The sequence below is a fragment of the Meleagris gallopavo genome, chromosome 5 (assembly GCF_905368555.1).
Source record: "Meleagris gallopavo chromosome 5, MGAL_WU_HG_1.1, whole genome shotgun sequence".
In the NCBI taxonomy this organism is placed as follows: Eukaryota; Metazoa; Chordata; class Aves; order Galliformes; family Phasianidae; genus Meleagris; species Meleagris gallopavo.
In genome coordinates this window covers 15,300,430-15,324,816 of record NC_139408.1, presented here as the reverse complement: position 1 = coordinate 15,324,816, position 24,387 = coordinate 15,300,430, and the positions used below count along the sequence as shown (strand labels likewise).

Genomic DNA, 24,387 nt, shown 5'->3' with positions numbered 1-24,387 from the left:
GCAAGGGGAACGTGTTGCTGCTAGCACTGAGCACGGAGCTCACCAGGATTCCTCAGGGCTATTTGCCCTGTTGCCTGCCCCCAGAAGAGCTGAAATAAAGCAGCCAATCCATCCCCAGCATCCATCTCACTCCCCCAAAACGCCCACCAGCAAGTTTGGCAAGAGACACCGCCTTGGCAGCCAGCTGTTGTTCCAACAATGGATGGCCACAGAGACTGCGCTTCCTTAGGAACTATGGAGGGATTGGCAGGAGCTGCTGCCTCTGCCAATAGCAAGGAGCCAGCATCTCCAGACTCTCGCTTGAGAAAGAAGCAAGGACTCATTTAAACAATGCTGCCTTTTAATGAGGCTTTATCAATGAATGAGCATCACAAAGAACGCTATCTGAACACGCTATTTATCTCAGAGATAAAAACTGCACATTCAGGCAATTGATTACCAGTATATAACATGAACTAGAGTTCAGCATCAACTATGCCAGCTGGACTGTGTTGACAGCCAAGGCTGTAATTCCATGTTTTCCTTTACTATGATTGAAAATCAGAATTTGGCCTGCAATTCTCTCTCTGAAATGTTTAAAAACTTTCAAGAATTCCGCATTAAAACTAGAAAAAATATCAACAGAAGAACTCATTGCTACAATGGACAGCCTAAAACACAGAGCCAGGAGATTTCTAGCAGGTTAGCACACAGTGTCAGAACAGCTGGTGTTCCATCATGAACCATCCTAATTATTTTTTTTTACAGCTCCAAACAGGCCTGATGGCACTGGCACAGGCTCTGACATAAATTCAATTAGCAACAATAAACTAAGACTCTTTGAGACCTTTGCAACTACCCCTCTGATGAAAGTTATGGTGCCCAAGGTAGGAAGTGCACACCTACAGTCCAGGGACAGCAGTTCCATATAAACTGCAAGTAAAGATGACCTTTGGTGAACGGCTGAACACCAGAATAGGCGTGGGAGGACTCGAGTCCCAGATGGTGGATTGCTGAGCAGACACCTGGCATGGAGCAGTTTACTTTCACACGCTGCTGTAGCTGTCAACATCTGTGGGTATTGCTAAGGTATTGCACTACAAGCCAGAGTACACAGGCTTCTCCTCCCACGCATACACACCAGTGCTTGCAGAGCAAAGCCATACAGAGTTAGAGGAGCCTGCCTCAGCCCTTCTTACCTCTGTACATGCCAAAGTAGCCTTCCGAACGAATAGTTTTAATGAGGCAGTCAGACCTGCAAACGAAACAGAGAGAGATAAACCACAGCAGCTCAAAGGTGGGTGGGAGCAGAGGAAACAAAACTAATCTCTTGGAGTGGTTTTCATTTACAATGTCAGCAAAACCCCCAGCCGGGAGGGGAAAAACGTCAGCCGCTGAATGCGCCATTGTTCCGGCTGAGTCCGACTTCAGCCCCTAATTCACAGGGGCTTTGAAACCCCCAGCTCGCCCCGCACATGCTGTCTGCTTTCTAGAAACACAAAAGGGAAAAATGTCACTGTGAGGGCTGTTTATCCAGGGTCCCCAGTGGAGAATGAGCATGCGATGCTCCAACAATCAGCTCCCCGTGCACATGCTTTTAAATCCAGCTCTGGAAAGGGAAGCAAGGAGGGGGGTCTAACCCGCCCAACGCTCGACTTACTCCATGAAATTTGACACAAGGCACACAAACACGAGGTGACCTGATCGCTCAGTCATCTGTGGCCTCCCACTCAGCTCCCATCGCTGACTTTTAACACTCTGCCTCCCCCAGCAGCAGCAGCAGTGCTCGGGCTCAAGCCTGAGGAGGGAGCATCAAGTGCCACCAAAGTCAGCTCCTGTCAGAAAGCTGTCACCTCCTTCGTTTTCGCTGCATTTTCTTTAGATCTAAAAGCTCTGCAGAGTGCCGGAATTGCTTGGAGCCTTTTGAACACAAGCACGCACAGTCCAGGAAGCACAAAACTCAGCTGCTGGCTCAAGGTTGCTCTGAAGTCTCTGGGGAGGGGCAGGTGCTTGCTGTGGTTGTACTGGAAGGGAAAAGTGTGCATGCATGTGTACATCAGTAAGGAGCCAAAAGGCTCTTTAAAGCAGTTATAAGGGAAGTGTAGCTGAAAACAGGAATATGTTTCTGAGAGACTGGGCAACATAAAGAGGAAGCTTCATGTCTGCTCTGCAGTAGTGCTGAGGTGGAAGAGAAGGAAATGCAGGCTTTCCTTGAGGTCTTTTTGGCTTCTTTGGCCAAGGTAGTTTTTAGGGTAATACATTTGCAAAGAGCCCACCTGCAGTGCAGCCAAACCAAGGCAGTGAGACTCTCTGCTTTACTATGCCCCTGTGCCATGACTCCTCCACCCCTTTGGACACTGTCCTTCTTCCGTATCCTCATCAAGCTCTTCCAGTGTGATGCTGAGACAAGGCATTTTCCCCAAGTCAGCAGCGCTGCTTTGAACAAGCCACAGCAGAGGGGAATGGGAAGAGCTGCCTCCGCACCACACTCATACAGTCCTGCTGCATCACTGTGAGCCCTGCACCTCACTCCCCTCCCCTCGAGCTGCTGCAAAGGGCAATGAAGCCAAGGCCATGCCTGCCTTACTTCCTCTGCCCTGAAAAAGGGTGCCAGGAGCCACAGCTAGAATTATACAGAACAGTGCATGGGGCACACAGTCAAAAGCCCAGCTCTTTCCATACTCCAGGCCTGCTCCAAAGCATCTTTGACTCTCTCAAGGGAAGATTTATATAATAAATCAAACCATCCTACATTCCCTAATGCTAAAGGTTTCTTGAGCAGAGCAGAAGCAACACACGGTGTCTTAAAATAAAAAAGCTGAAGTTTTAAATGAATTCTTTGGCTTCCCGAGGGCTCAGCAGACACCTCTGAGATGTGGTATCAAAGGGCACGCAGTATTTCCTGAAAAACAAGCCCCTACAGCTGGGGAGCATAGATAAGCCCTCCCAATATGCACCTATCTTAAGGGTACTGCTGAGGACATGCTACATGCTTGGGAACAGCATCCTCTCAGTGCCATTCCCTTGCTTGTCAAGGCGGTACACTGGACAGCCTGATGTTATCTGGATGTGTTATCCCTGTTAGTTCCTTGTACCTGCTGGCCTCTGGGCCCCCAAAAGACTCTTTCCACATGTCAGAGCAATGTCTTCCACATTACTCATTCACATTCAGGCTTTGTCTTGAAAGGAGTCAGCTCAGAAACATGAGGTAACTCCACTGTATTCCTTAACAGTGTTTCATCCCCCAGCCGACCATGGTTACAGAGCAGATCTGCAGTTGGCTGCTGGGGATTAAAAGTCTCTCTCCTCCTGAGCCCCTCCAGAGCTAAGGCATACTGCCATGTGCTCCCAAGGTTGGTGCCTACAAATCTTCCATCCTGCTCTTCCTCTCCCTTGCCGTGGTCAAACCGAGAGAGCCAACTTGAGAAGAGAGGAGGAATGGCAGCAGGTCCCACCCCAGCGACGCAGGCGGCGCCCATCCCGACCTACCTCAGTTCCTCAGGAGCCTCTATGTAATAAGTTTGAAACCCTGAAACTGGAGGATGAGGTGGCTGAGAATGAGGTGGAGGGACAATCTTTTCTAAGGAGAGGCGGTTGGCTCCACACTTGAAGACTGCCTCCTCCAATAAAGAAAGAAGGGTGATAATCGTAGGTGACTCCCTTCTAAAAGGAACTGAGGGCCCAATATGTCGGCCTGACCCCACTCGGAGGAAAGTGTGCTGCCTCCCTAGGGCACAGGTCAGGGATATCTCTAAAAAACTTCCTGGTCTTAGTCACCTATCTGATTACTATCCCTTATTGGTAGTTCAGGTCAGCAGTGATGCTGCTGCTGGGAGAAGCCTGAGGGCTATCAAAAATGACTTCAAGGGACTGAGGAGGGTACTTGATGGAGCGGGCATGCAGGTGGTTTTCTCTCCTATCCCTTGAGTGGTGGGAAAGGACACTGAGAGAATCAAAAAAACCCTCCTCATAAATAAATGGCTTAGAGGTTGGTGCAGGCACAAGAATTTTGTTTTTTTTTTTTTTTACCATGGAGCAATTTACTCGGCACCTGGCATGACGGCTGCAGATGGAACTCACATGTCTGCAAGGGGTAAAAGGATCCTAGCCCAGGAACTGGCAGGACTCAGTGAAAGGTGTTTAAACTAGGTAAGAAGGGGGAAGGGGACAAAATGAGAGCCACTGAGGTTGAGCAGGTAGTTTGAGGCTCAAAACAGAGCTTCATGGGTGATGAGGGTGGAGTTCAAAGGGATGGAGAGTGACAGGGGGATGCTGCTTCCCTAAAGTGTCTGTACACTAATGTGCACAAAATGGGAAATAAGCAGGAAGAGTTGGAGATCTGCGTGCGGTCGCACAGCCACGATCTCATTGCAATCAGAGACGTAGTGGGACAGCTTGTGTGACTGGAATGTTGTCATGGACGATAAAGGATAGTAAAAAAGGCTTTTAGAAGTATGTTAACAGTAAAAGGAAGACTAGGGAGAATGTGGCTCCCCTACTAAGTGAGGGGGGTGTTCTGGTAATACTGAGAAGGCGGAGATACTGAATGCCTTCTTTGCTTCTGTCTTCAGTGAGAAAGCTCTCCCTCAGGAATCCCAACACCCTGAAGGTTAGTGAGAGGGTCTAGGGAATGGAAGACTACCCTTTAGTCAGGGAAGTCTGAGAGCACCAATGTTCATAAATCCATGGGACCCGATAGGGGTACAGGTACAGGTGCTGAGGAAGCTGGCAGAGGTGACTGCTGAACCACTCTCTGTCATCTTTGAGAGGTCTTGGAGAATGGGGAGGTGCCTGAAGACTGGAGGATAGCCAATGTCACTCCAGTCTTCAAAAAGGGCAAGAAGGAAGATCCAGGTAATTACAGGCCAGTCAGCCTCACCCTGGAAAGGTGATGGAACAGATTGTGCTGGATGCCATCTCCAGACAACTGGAAGAAAAAGAGGAGTAGTCAGCATGGGTTCACTAGGGGGACGTTATGCTTGACCAACCTGGTAGCCTTCTACGATGTTGTCACTGGCTGGGTGGATGGCGGGAGAGCAGTGGATGTAGTCTACCTTGATTTCCAAAAGGCATTTGATACTGTCTCCTACGACATCCTTATAACAAAGCTGAGGAAGTGTGGGATAGATGAGTGGACAGTGAGGTGGGTTGAGAACTGGCTGACTGGCAGAGCACAGAGGGTCGTCGTTGGTCGTGCAGAGTCTGGTTGGAGTCCTGTAACTGGCAGTGTTCCTCAGGGGTCGGTGCTGGGTCCGGTCTTGTTCAGCATCTTCATCAATGACCTTGATGAGGGGATAGTGGCCACCCTCAGCAAGTTTGCTGATGATACGAAGTTGGGAGGATTGGTTGACATACCTGAAGGCTGTGCTGCCATTCAGCGAGACTTGGACAGGCTGGAGAGCTGGGCATTTAAAAACCAGATGACATTTAACAAAAGCAAGTGCACAGTCTTGCATCTAGGGAGGAATAACTGCATGCACCGGTACAGGCTGGGGGATGAGCTGCTGGAGAGGAGCTCTGCAGAGAGGGACCTGGGTGTCCTGGTGGACGACAGGTTGGCCATGAGCCAGCAGTGTGCCCTCGTGGCCAAAAAGGCCAATGGCATTCTGGGGTGCATTAAAAAGAGTGTGGCCAGCAGGTCGAGGGAGGTGATCCTCCCCCTCTACTCTGCCCTGGTAAGGCCTCATCTGGAGTACTGTGTCCAGTTCTGGGCTCCCCAGTACAAAAAAGACAGGGATCTCTTGGAAAGAGTCCAGCGGAGGGCCACAAAGATGGTGAAGGGCCTGGAGCATCTCCCCTGTGAAGAAAGGCTAAGCGAACTGGGTCTGTTTAGCCTTGAGAAAAGGCGGCTGAGAGGGGACCTAATCCAGGTCTATAAATATCTAAGGTGTGGGGGGCAGAGTGGCAGTGTGTGGAGACAGGACAAGGGGAAATGGCCAGAAACTGCAGCATAGGAAGTTCCGCACAAATGTGCACAAGAACTTCTTTACGGTGAGGGTGACGGAGCACTGGAACAGGCTGCCCAGGGAGGTTGTGGAGTCTCCTTCTCTGGAGATATTCAAGACCTGCCCGGATGCCTACTTGTGTGATCTGGTGTAAGGAACCTGCTTTGGCAGGGGGGTTGGACTCGATGATCCCTGGAGGTCCCTTTCAACCCCTATGATTCTGTGATTCTTTGATTCTGTGATTCTGATTCTGCTCAATGCTGTGGGATGAGGCTCTTCAGTTGCTGCTGCCTGCCACCAGCCAGCAACTCAGGGTGTGGGACACAGAAGGAACGAGAGGCAAGGCAAGACATGAGGCTGCATCCTGACAGCACAGGGAGCAGAGAGCGCTGTAACTGTCAAGGGGAGCACCAGTCTGGTGCTTGTTGCCTACAGCCAAATTCACGCATAATTACACATCAGCAGCTAGAGTAAGAGGCCCACAGACTGAAACACTCAACACAGAGTGCTTCCTTCCTGTTGCCCCTCTTCTTCAAATTCACCTGGGCAGGGATGGGAAGTATAACCAGTGTAGAAGAGCAGGCAGCAGGCAGCACGGCTTCTGAACAAAGAAGCAGGAGGACAGGACACGCACACTGCCTTCAGTCCCAGCCCTCTTTTGTTCCTCAATGATACAGAAATTTTTTTAAAAACTAAGGCTTGTCTCTGTACCATAAGAGAAAGCATCTCATGCTAAGTACAGCTCATACTCCCACAGCAGACATGCAAAGCACAGGTGGGCTGGATACACTTGTGCCTTCCTTCCTAAAGCTTGCAACACAGTTTTTTGGACAAAGGACTGATGGGAAACTACAGTGTGTGTCAACCTGTGATGTTTCAGAAGGACTGCACTGCAGTGTTCAAGAGCAGGAATAGGTGATTGTGCCCTTTTTAAAGCACACAGCAAAGGAAGGGATTGTTACCTCCAGTATGACAGCGAAGGAAATGGAAGAGCCAGAGATTTCCCCAAGCACTTGGTTGTGGCCTAGCAGAGAAACAAATCAGGCTTTCTCTGCTGAGCCTTCTCTGCCCTTTTGACCGGCGCTGATGAGCAGAGAACACACTGCTCCCAAGAAAGGGACACAAACAGATGCGCCCTCAGCAGATCTCACCTGCAGGGCTCAGCAGCCAGAACAGACACTTTGCTTGTTTTAGAACGGCTTGCTTTGAGATTGTCCCCTAGCTTTCTGGGGACAATCCGGTTCCTAGAAATGCTGAGCTCACCTGAAAGAAGTAACAACGTAGAAGGATGCCCTGCTGAAAGCCCAGTAGCAAGCTGCCCATTCACACAGTACTCACATGCTGGTATACATCCGCTGGCCATTCTGCTGGTTCTGCAGGCGAGTTTTTGCCAAGTCAATGGGAAATACACAGGTGACCCCAATCAGCCCAGCTATCCCTCCATTGATCAGCTTGGCAGGTAAACTGTAGGAGACAAGAAGCAGATGTCTTAGTCCTGGGATAACTCCAGGGGAGGGAAAGAGGAAAGAATGTGCTCATCAGTGCAACCAGGCAATTAGCATGTCACTGTGCGATAAGGCTGTCCACCCCAAGCATGCAGAGAGCTCTGCTGCAAGGCAAAGCTCAGCCCTTGCTGTACATATGGGGTAGGAGAGAAAGGCAGCACACAGCACCAGGACAAACCACTGCTGACAAGGACCCGTTTAGCACCGAATGCTCCATGTGAACAGACTTTGATCAGGGCCGGCTGGCATTCAAGGCAGCGGGTTTGCTGGCAAGTGGTTCCCAGTGCTGTAATCAGATACACATCTAATGAGAGGTTCGTGGCATGTCACCTGCTCCTGTTACGTGGGACAGAGCATGGCAGAAACGTGGCCAGCTACAGATCCACAAAGCCATTTCCAGACCCACTGCTGGGGGAAAAGACACGTGAGCCCAGCAGAACACTGGCAGCCACGTGGCTCAGTGGGCTGGCAGAGCAACATGTGGCACAGAGACATGAGCTCGTACTTCTCAGTGACACTAAAACCTGTTGGCTGAGCATGCTTCAAAATTGCGGGGTTTTTTCCACTCACCCTTCTGTTCCCAGAGGGAATTCCTGGAATCTGGAAGCAGCACTGATTGAAACACCAGAGCAGCTAAACACGAGTTCCCAGCAAATTCAATTACTCAAAATGCCCAGTACTTACATGCTCAATAAACCACTACACACTGAGACAAAGGAAGCCTGTTGGAGTCAGCTCTCTCCAATAAAGCACGGGACATGGTTCCCTGAACACAGGATGTGTTAGATATTAAAGTGATGGCAGACAGCAGCCATGCGTGAGCATACAGCTGGGCCAGACTGCAAGACCTTGAGACTCTGCTGCCTCAGGGATCCTAGCATCACAGTCAGAGAAGGGAATAGCAGTGCCTGCAAACTCATGTCTCAGGACACAGGGAAATTTCAGACAGTAAATACGCTTCATGGTGTACTTCTCACCTAACCCACTCTTACACTGAATGCTGAGGGTAGAGCAATACATGTGTGTCAAGATGGAGGTTCCACTGTATCTATAAGACTGGACCATACCAGCCTCCCCACGTTCAGCTCTGAAGTCACTGCTGGCAGGCTGCAAATGCCAGCCATGCGTTGTGCAGCCTCAGCTCTGCCACCACTTCTCTAAGTGTCTCTGAGACACCCAGGGCAGGCAGACACTTGCCTCTCACAAGCTGTTCCAACAGTGAAATCACCTCAGGGTTTACATCAGGTGGGAGTGAGGCACAGGCACGTGGCAAGCATCTTGCCCATGAATCACTGATTTCCGCATAGACCCCAGGGAACAGTCTGATGAGTCTGGGCAAGCCAAAAACTTGGAGCGGTGTGGGATGCAAAGGACGTCTCGCCTTATCTGCAGGTGAGAAATCCTTGCTGAACACTCCCACTGCATCTGAACCCAGGTATTCAGGGATCCCAGGCACTGCAGAAGGAAACTAGTACAGACAGTGCAGTGGTATCTGGTGAAACATTCAGATAAAGTTACATGTGTACAATTTCAGAAGTGCAATGCCCTTGATCTCACCTTGCAGTAGACTGCTGCTGTGGATTTTAGTCTTTTGTTATCAATCTCATTCTGCTAAGGGATGACAGACCTGTGTCGCAAGGGAAGAGGTGTACAGTGTATCCTTCAAGCTTCAACACATCTCCTTGCTTGGCTAGAGACCACTGCATTTTCATGGTTCCAGAGATGGGAAGAATGAACTAAGTGGGATATGGTGAAGGAATCGGGGCACAGGGATGAACCTGAAACCAAGGAACAGATGGAGCTGGGCACTGAACCTGAAGCAAAAGCTTTTCCTTCATGACTAAGCCACCCCATGTCTTAGCTTGGTACTTTCTGCTCTCACAGGATGAGAACACACTGTGCTCTCTCCTATTCTGCACAGCACCTGCCTCTCACAGCCCACAGTACAGTTCTTAGTGAAATGGGGCCAATAAAGACTGGCATACAAATAAAGCCACTTGCTTAGTTTTACACTAAAAAGTGGGTAGAAAGACATTCCAGTTTTACTAATGCTCTTCCCCAGTCCTTTTAGCAGCTCCTGTTCACACTGCCAAGAGGGCTTAGAAAGGGCTGGAGGAGGTCTCAGGGAAACATCTTTCTTTCCTTGATTGCCAGGTTTCAAGGGGCCACAGACATCTGCTCCCTACGCTCTGCTAAGACTATCAGGGACACACACCCGCCAGGCTTCACAAAGGTGAATCTCAGCATGCCTTTCATTAATTTAAGAGAAGAATGCCAAGTGCTTTCCAAATTGGATAACTGATGACAGGCCAATCTGGGCACATAGACACTCTGCAATGCTGTCTTGTTATCAGTGCAGCTCAGAACTCTCTCACTTGCAGAAGGAAGGAGGGCAGGAAGATATTGTGATCATGGCAAATGCTAAAAAGAAGCAGCCCTCACTCCTGTAGCATTCAGACATTGTCAAATCCTGCTGGTCCATGTTTCATTCACCCACTGATCCAGGCTAATTGCTTACCTCCTGTCTTGAGCTGGCAATCTGGAAAGGCAGGTGTCAGAGAAGGGCCACACAAATAAATGACACGTAGGAGTCATTCATCTCAGGCAACATTACAAACAGCAAAAAGTTAAACCTAGATGTAGCACTAGACAGATCCATTCGGCATTGATCTTAGGAAGCTAAGAGGACAGTGGTATCTTCTGAGAAAACACATCCCAAGTCATTTTCAGAAAGGACTCAAATTAGCCTCTGCATATGCCAGGGCTAATGCTCTTCAGTTCCCACTGTGCACTTAAGAGTTACCAATTATTGTTGGCATTTCATGTTCCTGCAATCACTCAAGCATTGAAGAGCTATAGAAGAAGGGCACAAGTTTGCATCTACATGGACTTTGTAATTACAAGCAATAGACTCCTGGTTGGCCAAGGAGCTGGCTTTGTTCCCTTGAAGCTATCAAACTGAAGTCAGCAGGTCAAGGTGACCTTTGAAAGAGGAAGCAAAAAGCAATGGACTCACGTAGGGTCAACAGCAGAGGTCAGACAGAAGTGAGAAAAAATAACAGAGACTGCAACAACATGACAAAGACACAAAATAAGAAAAGACCGAATAAAATAGGTAAGAAAGGAGCAGCAAAAGAATCAAAGCTGTTTCTGGCCAGAAGAGAAGCTCAGGTGATTGTCTCCAACCTGCCATATTGCAGAAGGGATTGAGTTGGAAAGACTTAAGAGAAAAATTCAAAGCACAACTAAATTTATTTTTTTTTAAAGTTACCTGATCTGTTTATCAGCCATTTAATTCCAACTTGATCTTGTTAAGAAATGGATTTGTTCCTTCAGACAGTTCCTCAACTACTTCTTCAGTCACTCCTTTTCCAGTTTAGCTTCTTCCTGGGAAAGGGGAGAGACATCAAGGAGATAAAGTTGAGAACTGGGCACTTACACTCTTGCTGGGCAGGCTGCAGGTGAGTAGGCAGAGGAAGAAGTGACTTAAGAGAGCACCCGGTCTCCTTTGATAGATGAGACTGAGCTGCTGACTGAGCTCCCAAGGGAGCCTTATAAATATACGTCTGTGTATATACAAATATAGATGCACAAATGGAAGGAAGAGCTGCCAGAGCCGTCATGCTCCAATAGCACGTGAGCAACCTTGGGTACCGCTGTTCTGGATGCCAATGCACGAACTCTGCCAGGCACCCAGGACAGCGGTACCCAACACTGCCCTTCCAAACTATCAGCACCTCCAAACCGAGCCCCCTGCAGGTCTGCACTCCAATACATTGCAATGTCCAATACATCCAATGTCATTGCAAGACGCCATGCTTTTCATGAGGCATCTCAGCATCGCTCAGCCACTCTTCTCTCTCTCCCCTTCTAGTTGCTGCCTGGGTGGTGAGACCAAAGCAGAGGAAATTTCCTTTTCCTTTCCATCAGGAATGGAAATTTGCCCCTCGATTGTAAATATGACTTCTAAGCTTCATAGAAGTTCACTTTCAACACAGCTCACATCCAAAAGAGTAGTTTGTTTTGGCTTAGTTTAATCTATTTCCCTATCAATTTATCCGGAACAAGACCAAAATACAAAAACAAAGTAGAGAGACCAGCTACTGCTGACAGCCTGTTATCCCAGCATGGACAAGCCCTGTATCAGGAAAGCTCTCATGATAACATCTGCAGCCTCAACAGGATGTTTGTGTTCCTAGAAGCAGCAGCTCTGACAAAACACACACACTGCATGCTCCTGACACCCCATTTCAAGCTCAGGCACACTCCCTGTGTGCTGCACTGCTCCCCAGGAGTCCATGTTGCAAAGGGCACCCCAAGAGCAGACAGCAAGGCTGCTCATACACACCCCTGTGAAACCGACTGAGCTTCTTACCTGCTGTCTAATCCCTTCCTTCTGTGCAACCTCTTGGTGTCAGCCCTTTGTCTGCACAGAGACTGCAAAGCCTTCACCATCCATCCCACCAGCACTGTTGCTGCTGGGTTAAAAGCGACCCTCCCGGTTTAAGAACAGGGAAGAGGTACCACAATCCCTGGTGAACCAAGACCCACACAGGCTGTATAGCCACAAGCCTCTACTGCATCCTCTGCCCTAACAAAAGCTACTCAACCAGTAGATGTGATCATTTAGCACTTGATAACTGTTTGTACAGCACCTGGCACAGCAGAGGCCCCAGTGCTCACAGCCAGGGGGTTTTAATGCATTACGGGATTTTAATGCACTGAGGTGGAAAGCTTGTTTGAGCTCTGTTTGCTTAAACAGAGCTCCAGCAAATGACCATTTGCAAAACAAACTCAACTGCAAAATCTGAGCACTCCAGAGTTCCCTGAGGCCTTTAAAAGGGGGTGTGGGATGAAGCCCCCTGTGCTCCATTGAAGACTGCAGGGAGAGGCAGAGCCCAGTTCCTCCCACAGCAGGAAAACAACTGCTGCAGTTAGAAACTGGAAAGAATGCTCAAAGTCTTATAGGATATTTTTAAAAGAAATCCAAAACAACATTATACTTGTATACGTTAGCAGTGGAGATCTAAGCTTTATCACTCCAGGAACACAGTGTTCTTTGGAGCCAAATAACACAAACCATAGCAGTTTTGCTGTTTTGTGTACTTGTGTACAAGGAAGTGCATGGCTCCAGGATCAGAGAGCAGGGCTTGTACCCACCACTGCCCTTACAGCATAGCAGGGGAAACCAGCAGCACCCCAGGGTTGCTCTCATCTTGGAAGGTCTCAGCTGAGCTCAGTGGCTGCGAGGACAATAGCACCTCCAGGACTGGGAATCTCCAAAGCACAAGTAACAGGGGAAACTGGTGGCAGCAGGAACAGAGCCATGAGAGAGAGCCTTCAAGTGGAAGGGGGTTCCTAAATTGCACATGCCATAATTAAGAGAGTGAGAGCTGCACAGGCAATGAATTATGTGGCATTAATTCCTTCCTAGAGTGCTGTTAACACAGCTAGGCGTGGATTAATGCCCCATTACTCGCACACCAGGACATCCCTTCTGCATTTATTAAAATGATTGAGCAAATTAGTTTTAGAGTGACATGCACACTGCAGCACAAGGAAGCACCTCTGTGCTCAGCAGAGAAGCACCACAGCCCACACTGCCCCATGTAGGCAGCCCAGGAACCTCCCTCCATTCAGCTCCTCCCCTCACCAGCTTCCAAAAACCAACTCCAGAGAGTGATGGAGCAGCCAAGTTAGGTTTAGCTCTCCACAAACCTAGCTTGGGATGCATCTGTTCCTCACAGCTTCTGGCCCTGGAAAAATGATACCATTCCCCTCCCTTTCCTTGCTATGTACCCCGCACTCACCTGGGAGCTTTCCTGTAATGTTTCCTCCGGGATTTCCAATTCTGAATGCCTCAGACTTGCTGCACAGGGCTGGACTTTAAACCTTTGCTTCTCCTTACCTTATCGCCCAAGGGAAAAGTGCTTACTCTGGAGAACACCGCATAATTATATAGTAATTAAAGGAATCCCAGGGTAACCTCGGGCAAGGAGGGATGCCTGCAGCCCCACAGTATGTGCTATATGCTGCGTGAGGAAGTGGGGCAGCGTGTTAGGTTCTGTTTTATCCCAAACCTGTGATGTGTGACCCAGGGGATCCTACCACTCTACACTCTGTCCTGTCCTGCTCTCCCTCTGCCAGGCTGAAAAGTGCTGATTTATCTGAGTACACTCAGTCGCTGCCTTGACAGAAGACCTTCAGCCAACGTTGCTGGCACTGTTGCCATAGGAAGAAACCCTGTCCTCTCCCCATGCCACACGTGTTCCTATCCCCACTTTCGTGCCAGTACTAACATTTGTGCAGGATGGTCAGGCAGCAATGACAGAACTCAAGGCCAGCACATGCTGAAGCTGTCACTGAAAGCAAACATTCAAACTGCAACCTTGACTTGAAAACAAACAGCAGAAGGAGAAAACAGGACTCCCTTCCACATATTTCCATTTGTCTTGAGAGCAGACAAACTCAATGCTCCAGCCAGAAACCAAGAAACAGGCTCAGAGGGTAAGAGAAAGGAGCAAAGTCATGCCAGCACCCACCCTGTAGAGGATACAGCAATGCTACTGATCACCATCAAGGATCAGGAAGTATCCCCACTGTGAGCCACCCACACTCCTCTGGCAGCACAGAGGAACAGAGCATCCCCTTAGTCTCACAGTGCCAACAGGCAAGCAGAAGCCCCAGCACTGCAGCTGCACACTGACACACTCACCCACTTCACAGCCAGGAGGGAGCCCACAACCAGCCTTGTGCGCCCACGCTGAGCCTTGGAAGCAGCCTGGAGCAGGACCCTGCAGCTCAGGTGAAATCGGGCCAAAGTCCCTGAGGGGAGGTGCCAGGCTGGCTGCCTGCCTCATTGGCCCCAGTGCTCCACCGAGGACAGGCCTGGTGGCATGGTGCCTGATGCATCGCAAGGTGGTAGGGACACTCACTCCTCTGCCATGGCACAAAGCTCCACCACCCATCAGAGCACACCCCACCGGGCAGAAGGACCTGAAGAGAGCAGCCAGGCAATCACACAGTGCCAGGACATCTGCATTCAAATCAGACAGACCTGAGGAGCAGGCCTGAGCCAACCTGGAACAAAAGCTAGATACGCCCTTCGAGCTTTGCATGTCTTGGGAAACCGCCCCAGATCCAGAGACTGAAAGCTGACACTCAGCTTAGAGCAGGGCTTACTGCGATGCAGGGCTGAGCTGCAGTACTGCAGCACACCAAGAGGTCCTAGCACTGAGCTGGGACACAGTATTGTAGAAGCTGTGCAAACCTTTAGTCAAGGACAGTCCCTGTCCTGGAGGCTTTGCAGCTGAACTGTATGACGGGACGAACAAGGACAGCATGACCAGCAATGACTCAGCCAGTGCTCACACAGCAAGTCCTGCTGTCCAAGGGATTGGGGCTGCCAAGCTGACGGAATGGCAGGGCAGGCTTCAGCAGGGCAAATGAGCTGACAGCCATCTCTCTGAGAACAGCAGGAGGCAAGATATTAAAACGTGCTTATAAGGAAGTAACTAAGGCAAACTTGGTGATACCTCTCCATGTCCTCTATAGGAACATGGACAAAGCAGCACAGGAACCAGAGGGCCAAAACCCCTTTCCATACATCTCTTACTACAACATCTTCAGTGTCATGGTGATACGAGGCCATAGCACAGCAGCAGCAATCCAGGCCTGGGATCTTGCTCTAAAGCAGTCGTAGGCTCCAGGCTGTGCTCTGCAGAGACCTGTATATCCATGCACAGATTCACAGGGATCTGTAAGAAATAGCTAGAGAACAACTGACTCATATGCAAACACATTAAACAATCCGTGTGCAAGCTTCTAGAGAGAATGATTGTTGAAATGAAGTTTACAGTGGCCCATGTTACTTTGCAGCTGGAAGCATAAGCTAACTGACAGACACGAAGGCAGCCCAGACATGACCGTGCTGGTATTCAAGTAAGTTCACAGCTCGGACATTGTGGATGACACAAGTGTCTGCTTATTGCCAGCAATCCTCCTTCCAAACGCTGCTGAGAAATCATGTAGTCACACACTGAAATGGTGTGACTCAAAATGATTTTAAACTCATCTTTACTCTGGATTGGCTCTCCAGGCCCACTTTTATGGAATTGCAGCTTCAGAGAGATGCAGCATTAGCTGGAGAAAGAGGACAAATTAACTGAAAAACTGGAGTGTCGAAGACTGGAGACACAGATGGGAAAACAAGCAAGAATTTGTATAAAATCTGTCCTTTTCTCTACTCTGTGGTGGCCTTGTCCTAAAAAAAAAAAAATAATAATAATAAAAAAAAAAAATCAGAACAAAAGTGTGATGGCGACAGACAGACCAATCCTTTGATCTGGAAGGACTCACTGGGAAATGAAATGGTGTGAAGCCCTCACTCGGGTGCTCTGCCAAAGGATTGAAAAAGTAAAAAAAAAAAAAAAAAAAAAGGCTCCCCCCCCAAATTTAAAATAATCACCATGTGCAAAGCAGTAGCTGAAAGCTACCAAGGAACCTTGGGGAAAACAAGGACTGGATCCAAGCTTGTTCGATAGGAACAAGGCACACAGGGCTGAGCTGAGGTCCTTGAGCGTGAAAGAACTCATTCATTCTCCATCAGCAACAAAACCAGAGTCTTGGCTCACAGCATATTGCTCTCCACTGAAGAAATAGGGCTTCAGCAGCCCTGCTGGGAAGAAGCAGCATCATTTCTGGCCAAATCATGGCACCTACACACCCACAGAGCTGTTCCTGTCTGATGCCTTGAAATGAGTCCTCCAGCTCACTGTGGCCAGACCCAAGGTTTTTCCTTTACACGGGAGAAAACAGACAAATTGTTTTTCTTTTGACAAAGAAAAAGAAAACTAAAACACAAATTCAAGTTTAAGTTTCCCCTCCACCACATAGGTGGAGGTGCAAGCACGCACACACACCTCTGCTCAATTTCATGGGGTCTCCTTACGCACCTGGTTGTAACAGCCTGATTATCTCAGCGATGCTCCTGCACAAGCTCATGGTGGCAGGGAACAGTTCAGGCCTCGATAGCCCAAGGTTACTGACCCGTGGCAAGGTGGAGAAGCTCCAAATGAGGAAAGTCACAACGGGGAGGGAGAGTAGGCAGGATACCCACACCTCTGCTCTGAGAGCTGTTGTCACATCATGCTGATTCATTCTACTGGTGCTTCCTGACACACAGCATAGGAAATAGCGCTGGCTGTTTAGCAAACCTGCACCAAAAGCTTCCCTCCAACTACCGCACCTGCTGTTAATTCCCTTCACAGCTCCGCTCATTAATAAAAATACAATTCAATAAAAGAGAACCGCACGTACCAACACCTCGCCCAGATTCCCTCAATGCTGCCCGATCCTGAGTCACCGCCAGCGATTAACTGTTGCCATTCAGTGAGGAGGACACGGTTATTAAATTAATAGGGGGTGCTTAACCTGGCTACAAATATACATGAGTTCTTTGTGCCTTAGTGAGCTAATAAGGCATGTGCTAATTACATTAATTCAAACAAGCCCAGTGTGCCCTGAGGGCAAAGGGTGCAGCAAGCGGAGGCTCTTTCATAACAGCAGCACAAGAGGGGAAGGTACTTGCCTTGACAAGGCTTCAGGAGGAGCAGCATTCAAGCACTGCAGCTCGTACCCTACGTTACTAACACGCAAAAAGCCCTGGCTGCAAAGACAGAAACAGAATCGTCTCTCAAAAAGGCCACCTGGCTTGGCCCTCCCTGCCTCCCTCATTGCAGTGCTGAGCATGCCAAGTTGAGAGAGGAAGAGGAAGGGCAGAGGAAGTAGGTTGCATGTCTTTGCATCTCTAAGGACACGTGCTCATAGAGTCCTTTGCAACGTGTGCGCGTGCTCCTGTGGACACTAGGGGACTCTGATAGCGCAAAGCAAGAGGTTTTCCCCTCTGTTCTCACTTCCCCCATACCACGTGCACCAGGCAGCACAAAGCACTGCCCCAGGAGGGCATGTGAATCCCAATGTTTTACAGACATGATGCTTGCTGCTCTCCCCAAAACTAGCATTCCCCCAGCAGGCACGAGGAGAGATGTGGGGCTACAGAAGTATAGCATGGTGTGGTTCATCCTGCAGAAAGAGGCTTCATGCAGCCCTGACTCTGGGCTGGCAGAGAAGACACAAATATTTCCACAAAGGAAACCATAATGAGGATTTTTATCCCATGGAAAGTGCATCACTTTCAAGCCACGTCATTCCCAGCAGAGGCTGTGGTTACTCAGTGACTAGCTCTGCATAAATGCAGGCCACTGCCAACAAGGAGGCAGCTCCTCCTTCCCCAGCAGAGACTGGCATACAGGCTTCAAGCTGAGCCAAGCCTATTCCAGGTGCCTTTTGTACAAAAGATTAGGTATGGAGAGTAAACAGAATATCCTTCCAGCATCCCAAATGGTTTGCTACAGCAGGTAGAGACTTTTCTGAGGAAGGCAGCTTATATCATCACCTCCCACTGCTGAAGACAGAATGTGACTAATACTCCCAATGCATTAAAAGTGCCAGCTAAATGTCACACTAAGCAACACTCCTTGCCTCCCAGCCACAGGAACGGCACTACAGGATAGCTCTCAGCAGGCACTGCCGCTGCCATCCCTTTGCTGTACCGGTACATGAACGTACCTGCTTTGCTCCTGCATCACAAAGCACATTTTTCTCCTCCCATCTCAGCTGCTTGCTTACGCCAAAGCTCTTCAGAACGTGGCAAAATGGTTCCTTACTAACCACACGTCATCAGCCCCACATGGGTCACGTTGCTCCTTAAAGAGGTTAGCAGCTCCACAGGGAAAACTGAGACGTGCTCTGTGACAAGCAGGGAATTGCCAAGGGGACTGCGACCGCTGCCTGGCAGCTCTGGAGGCTGCAGCGTGATCCATCCGTCAGCTCTCTCCTTACCCGGAGAGCTGTGAATCAGCAGAGCCTTCAGCAGGCTGCACGCAGGCAGGAGCTCCCAGCAGGGGGGAAATACATTTAGGAGGCTACAGGCAAAGAAGAACACACGCAGTCCTGCTCATCAGTATGGAACAGAAGGAGATGGGTAACATGAGAAAGGAAAACAAGGAAGAAAAAGAGAAATAAGATGAAACTTGGCAAGTCATTCTCTAGATACGAAACTCCTTACCTGGATGCTCCATGGCAGTGCTGCCAGATGTATACTCACAGATAACAGGCACGCCCGGCATCCTCAGTGAAAGGATTCATCTTGCATTGTTTAGGAATAAGACCTGTTTTCAGAAAGTGCCAAGGTGCCTGACACACACGGCACTGCCCTGCTCCAACCACCAACCAACACCACCTCGCTGAAGAGCACATGGCAGGAGATGGCAGTAACGTCAGACATTCCAAACTGGTCTGCCAGAGAGCTGAGCAACGGGCATGCTGCTCTGGAAGTCTACTGGTGGTTTTGCAATGCGTGAATGTATGCTCCATTCCAGTCCTGGGACAGGGGCTTCTTGACTGGGCTTCAATTCACAACCCCGAGTGGAGCCAGCTGGGGCTGCCACCATGGGAAACTGCCCATCTCCTGCATCCCACACTCACCAGGCACTCAGCACACACCACTAGCACTGAGCCTACCCCAGCAGCACACAGGTGCCCTCCCCAGCACGGAGGGGCTGCAGATGGGGCTGGCATGCAGCACGACACCCGGCACACTTGGGCACGTGCCCACACTGCTCTCAGCAGCGGCCTGGCATCTCTTCCCACCCCTTCCTAAGCCAAACCCAGACCATCTGTTGAAGTATTTCTGCAGATCGTTCCTCTCTTGGGAAGGGCCGGGGGCCGAGTTTAGTTATTTATACAGTGTCTGGCATTTCTGCAGCAATCCTCACTTCTGTGTCCAAGCAATCTCCTCTGGCAGTTCTGGAGAATCAGAGCGGGGTATCACTGAATCTTCATTTTAAGATTTCTGAAAAAAAACTGTTATCAAAAAGACAACAGCTGCCCACGCTGTGCACACATTTAGCTCCTAAGAAAGCAAGCGGGGCACAGTTCAGGGAAAGAGGGTCAGGCCGACACAGTGTGTTTTACGTCCTTTAGAAAAATTACCACCCTTGCAAGATAGCCTTCATAAACAACAGCTGTTCCCCAGGGATGAGATGAACCAACAAGTGTTCCTGTTGCCTCACAGCTCAGAGAAGGGCTCAGCTTACCCAGAATGTGTACAAGGAAGTTGTCCCCATTCTTAGGAAGAATGGCAACAAACACAACAGGAAAACAAAGCACCCAGAAGAGACCATTTATTATGTCACATTGTACCTTCTACAACAGCTACTACTGCAAAAGTACGAGTGGCAGGATTGTGGAAGTGCTGCTTCCTGGTAGATTGCAGGGTACAGGGTCAGAGATTAACATTGTTCTACTTATCCACGGTCATGCTCTAAGCTTGAATCCATGGCAAAGGAGAAAACAGAAGCCAAATTCACAGTTAGCACTGAAGTAACTCAAAACACACTTCCCTCTTTTTTCTGCATAAATCCCTAGCTGCCATAATTCAAAGAGATCACTGAATGTGGCACCAAACCAATTCCCAATTTGCACATGGCCTGGGACAAGTTTCCACTCCACCCTACCTACCAGACAGCAGGGAGCTGCCCCATCTCCTCGGCCACAGTGTGGAAGCAGCACATCCACTGGTATGAGTAAGGAGCCAGGCAATGCAGCGACAAGGATCTATATTCTTCTCCTCCTGTCCTTTCTCACATGATTCCTCCAAGACAGAGCAGGAGACAAGACAAAGCCGTGGGTTCACCCTACCTCAGGTGCTACAAATAAGTCTACCTGGCAAAAGAAGGAAAACAAAGACAGCAGCGCAATGGCTTCAGCAAAACGGCCTTGCCAAGGGGGTCGAGGCCAAGAGCACAGGCTGCAGATTGCTCTCATGTGTGGAGTAAGAGCAGGAGGGCTACGCAACCCAGTGATGAAATAAAGAGCACCCAGAAACTGGAGCCCTGTGTAAACGATATGCATGTGGGAGATCTGCCCGTACTACTTGCAGCACTCAGAACCCAGCCCTGAAGAAGCTGAGCACTTAATTTGAAGATGGCCATCAATCATACCCCTGCTTCCAGGGCTCAGCAGCTGCAGCACAGCCAAGAGAAGGGCTGCTGGTGACCTGGGCGTGTTGCCTCACTTCAGCACAGGCTTCTCAGAGCCCTCTGTGTCAGAACGGTTCTCCCAACACACCATGCACAGAATCAGCGAAAGGAGGGAGCACGGCACAGGGAGGCTGACAAGGCATAGCCACCCACCTACAACAGCACTACTGAAATGAGAACAGGAACTGATTGTGAAAGGTTTAACAAAATAAACATAAAATTGCACGCCTGTGAGTGGCTCACCATGGGCTGCATTAAATCAAGGTCAACAAAGAGCTCTCAAATTAAATAAACAGCATCCCATCACATTTCCTCTGACACCAAGAACAAGCATTCCTGCCCGGGTACCTTTCCCTTTCCCAAGCAAATAATCTCTGTGTGGGCAACAAATATGCCAAGCTTTTCTATTTGCAGATATGTAAGAGAAAACTGCTAGACAGAAATCCAAATCACCCAGAGCGGCAGGGTTTTTTCAGGGGGCTTATTTGGCTGTTTGCACCCCGTCGTTTTACATTAACAACCACAGGAACCACCCTGCAATCAGCGCCTGCAGAGGAAGGGACAGAAGGAAGGGCTGTGCTGGAGGCACACACACAGGCACCTGCACAGCAACATTCAATGCTGCTGCACCCCTCACTACACAACCAGCCCTCTTTTGCCCCTCAGCCCAAATATTTCCCAAGGACACTCCCACCTTTCAGCAATTACAGTGTATTCAGCAATTGCCCTCCGAGAGCATTACATTTCCAAGAGACACACAGTGGGGTGAAGGACAGTAAGGAGATTTGCCAAACCAGCATCCCCCAGCCCTGGCCCAGCAGCAAAGCTACCTCCTGCCAGGGAAGACCCAGAGAGAAAGCTGCACTCCACCATCCCTTGACACTTCTTACTGAGATACAGGAGCAGATAATCAGTCACTCCAGCGCATCAAGGGATAATAATCTGTTTTTCCAGCACTATGCAGTCATCGTGCACTCTGATCAGGCTTTATCCCTCAGGGAAAAGCTTTTCTTAAGGTATCTGTAAAATTGGTCCTCTAACCAATGATGCCAGGTCAGGTAGGTAGTTCCCCCATCTCATCCACTAACCTAAGCTTGGCTGGAGAAGGACAGCAAATGACCCATGCAAGCTGCCAGTGACTCCTATCTCCATGTAACTCAATACTGCACACTATCCCTTCTTAAAATGGCAGTGGGACAATTTTCTAGGGCCCTGGCATCTTACTAAGACACTAACAAGATTGCCAGGTGTCAAACAAGGCCGTGAACATTCCCTCACAGCAGGGCCATGCTCCAAGTTATGATCCAGCCATGCTCCGTGTCCCAGCACAGCCATCCACCCCTACCCTGAGCACTGACCTCAGAACACATCATGACTCTCCGTGACCAACGTGCTGTAAACAAACAGCACCAAAGAATCACAGAATCATTAAGGTTGGAAAAGATCACTAAGATCATCTAGTCCAACAACCAGAGCATCACCACCATGCTCACTGAGCCATGTCCCAACAGTCTCCATGTTTTCTGAACACCTCCAGGGATGGTGACCTCACCACCTCCTCGGGCAGCCTGTTTCAGAGACGTTTCCTAATAGCCAATCTGAACCTCACCTGGAGCAACTTGGGGCCATTCCCTCTCATTCCATCGCTGTTATCTGAGAGAACAGGCTGACCCCAGCCTCACTACAACCTCCTTTCAGGTCATGGTAGAGAGAAAATGCTGCACCTGCATGAATGACGAGATGAAGAAGGAAGAAATTCAAAAGGGGCAAGCACTTCTTAAATTACGGCATTTGTTTTCTGGTGAAGGACTCAGAATAACTCTCTTTGGGCCTCCTCTGTACTTTGCTGACAGCAGCCTGGAAAGCAAAACACAGCCTGCAACTGAGAGCACAACCGCCAGCCAACCCCACACGATGCGCTGCTATCAGCCCAGCACCACTCTGCTTTGATTGCCTTTTGCTTCCCACTGCCAAGAAGCACGTTTATGAGGCGAGCCTCAACAGCATGCAGCAGATCAGAATCACTGCAGCTTCCAACCCAGCAGCCACAGTTGTGACAGGTCGAGTCTTCATGGCAGAGCCAGCCTAGAGGTGCCGGCAAGCAGCTCAGCCTGTGCCAGAGTGCCGAGATTTTTGAGGAGTTCAAAGAGACGGTGGTGTCCTGCTCCGATGCTCGCTGGACTGACAGCGTGGCAGAGCGCAGGAACCACACACCGAGCTCCCTGCGGCACAGAGGCCTGGGGCACTGGAAAATCCAATTCTCAAAGCCCAGCATCCCTGTGGCGTGCAGAGGATGAGAGGATGCCCGGGGTCTTCCCTTCCCGGGGTGACCTTGAGGAAACCCTAAAAGCTACCCACATTTCCACGCTCCCAACCGCGATAATAACCTTGACCTACCTCCGAGAGCCGGCTTAGGAAAGAGCCCAGCGCTGCGCGGAGGCCGACCCGCCCGTCCCAGCCCGGCGACGGGACGCTACGGCGCAGCGAACGGCCCGGGAGCAGCCCCGGACCGGCTCCCCACGGGACAGCGGCCGCCCCGCCGCGCTCCGGGCGCCGCACACGTGTCCCCGCGACGGGAAGGCGCGGGCGGGAAGAGCGCGGGGCGGATCGCCGCCGCCGCCGCCCCCAGCGCCGCGGGGAGGCCGAACCGACCGGGGGGACCGAGGCGATCCCCCCAGAGTCGGGTCTCGCCCCACACGCGCTTCCGGCCCCACCTCCGGGCAGGGGTAGCGGGCTGGGGCAGCGCACGAGGCGAGCCGCGGCCCCGGGGCCGTTGTAGGAGAGCGGCGGGCGCCGTGCGGGGAGGGCGGCGGCGGGGCTCGTCGGACGGACGGCTCGCACTTACCGGGCTGGCAGCGGCGGGCTCCCGCCGGGGCCCGAAGCCGGTGCGGAGCGGGGTGCGGAGCTCCTCTCCCGGCGGCGCGGCTCGGAGCGGCTCAGCTCTGCCCTCTCTGGCCGCGCTCAGTGCAGGAAGAGCGGCGCTGCATCCCCGCCCGCCGCCGCTGGGCCCTCCCCGCCCGCCGCCGCCGGTCGCCATGACAACGGGGAGCGGGGCCTGCGCTGCGATGCGCTGCACGGCTCTGGACCCGACAGTGCCCATAGGCTGAACCCACGCTCTGTAATACGAGCGGGATGTGCAAAGCCTCCTGGCGGTCCTTGCCCTGATAATGGGCAGCGGCGCCTCCACCAACCCAACCCTCCCATCAGCCAGCTCCCTGCTGAGCTCCCTTACGGCACGGGTAAAATTACAGAACAAACAAAGGTGGTCAACAAAAAACTGCTGTTATCCTCAGAATAAAGACGAAGCTGGTTGTTGTGAGGTGGGCCCTGACCGCAGCTGCTCGGCTTTACCATCTCCAGGCCACAGCAGCAGCTCCCCAAGCACCAACTCTGACAGAACGACAGCATTTTCTGTTGTTTTTGCCCAATTTTGTACTGGAACAGATGGATTCTGTTTTTCTCACTTCTGCTGCAGATTGAGAACAACACCTCTGATGAGCACGGAGAAGGCAGAAGGGGCTGCGGCACCATCACGCAGGCACACACGTGCAATGGGGTGGGGAGCCCATACCTTGATCAGACCTCCTGGTGTGGGTCTGCAGCTGGCCAGCTGAAAATAGGGAGTCTGGGAAGGACAGGCAAAGGGAACTGCTTTTTAAAGCAGTATAAAGGGTAGCAAAACAGAGGAAGGGCACAGTGGGCTCTTAGTGTGGTGTCTGATAGCAGTATCTCTGTGCTAGACTGCTCTGTGCTATTCCGAGGATTTCAGAAAACACTCTCTGATTTATATCAAGGACTTAGAAGTGAGAATCAGGCTCTGGGTTCCCTCGGAATCAATTCCAGCCTCACACACAT

The 24,387-nt window shown here is 50.5% G+C and overlaps 1 protein-coding gene across 10 annotated transcripts in view; it reads right to left on the bottom strand.

Moving 5' to 3' along the window:
• SLC25A22 (solute carrier family 25 member 22) overlaps positions 1 to 23,532 on the bottom strand; it is a 39,521-nt gene extending 15,989 nt beyond the window's left edge. Inside the window, exons 1-6 of one of the 10 annotated variants that reach the window (XM_085224362.1) lie at positions 23,378 to 23,514; positions 22,142 to 22,256; positions 10,701 to 10,816; positions 8,987 to 9,207; positions 7,263 to 7,388; positions 1,179 to 1,234 (exon numbers count right to left, since the gene is read on the bottom strand). In XM_085224362.1, coding sequence (XP_085080488.1) covers positions 1,179 to 1,234; positions 7,263 to 7,276 — 70 coding nt within the window. In that variant the 5' untranslated portion in view covers positions 7,277 to 7,388; positions 8,987 to 9,207; positions 10,701 to 10,816; positions 22,142 to 22,256; positions 23,378 to 23,514. Of the gene's footprint in view, positions 1 to 1,178; positions 1,235 to 1,329; positions 2,700 to 7,262; positions 7,389 to 8,986; positions 9,208 to 10,700; positions 10,817 to 13,239; positions 13,562 to 14,144; positions 14,257 to 22,141; positions 22,257 to 22,929; positions 23,231 to 23,377 lie in introns of those variants that run through there. The other 9 variants (XM_085224364.1, XM_085224360.1, XM_085224361.1 and 6 more) reach the window with 9 other exon arrangements.
• Positions 23,533 to 24,387: the final 855 nt, after the last annotated feature.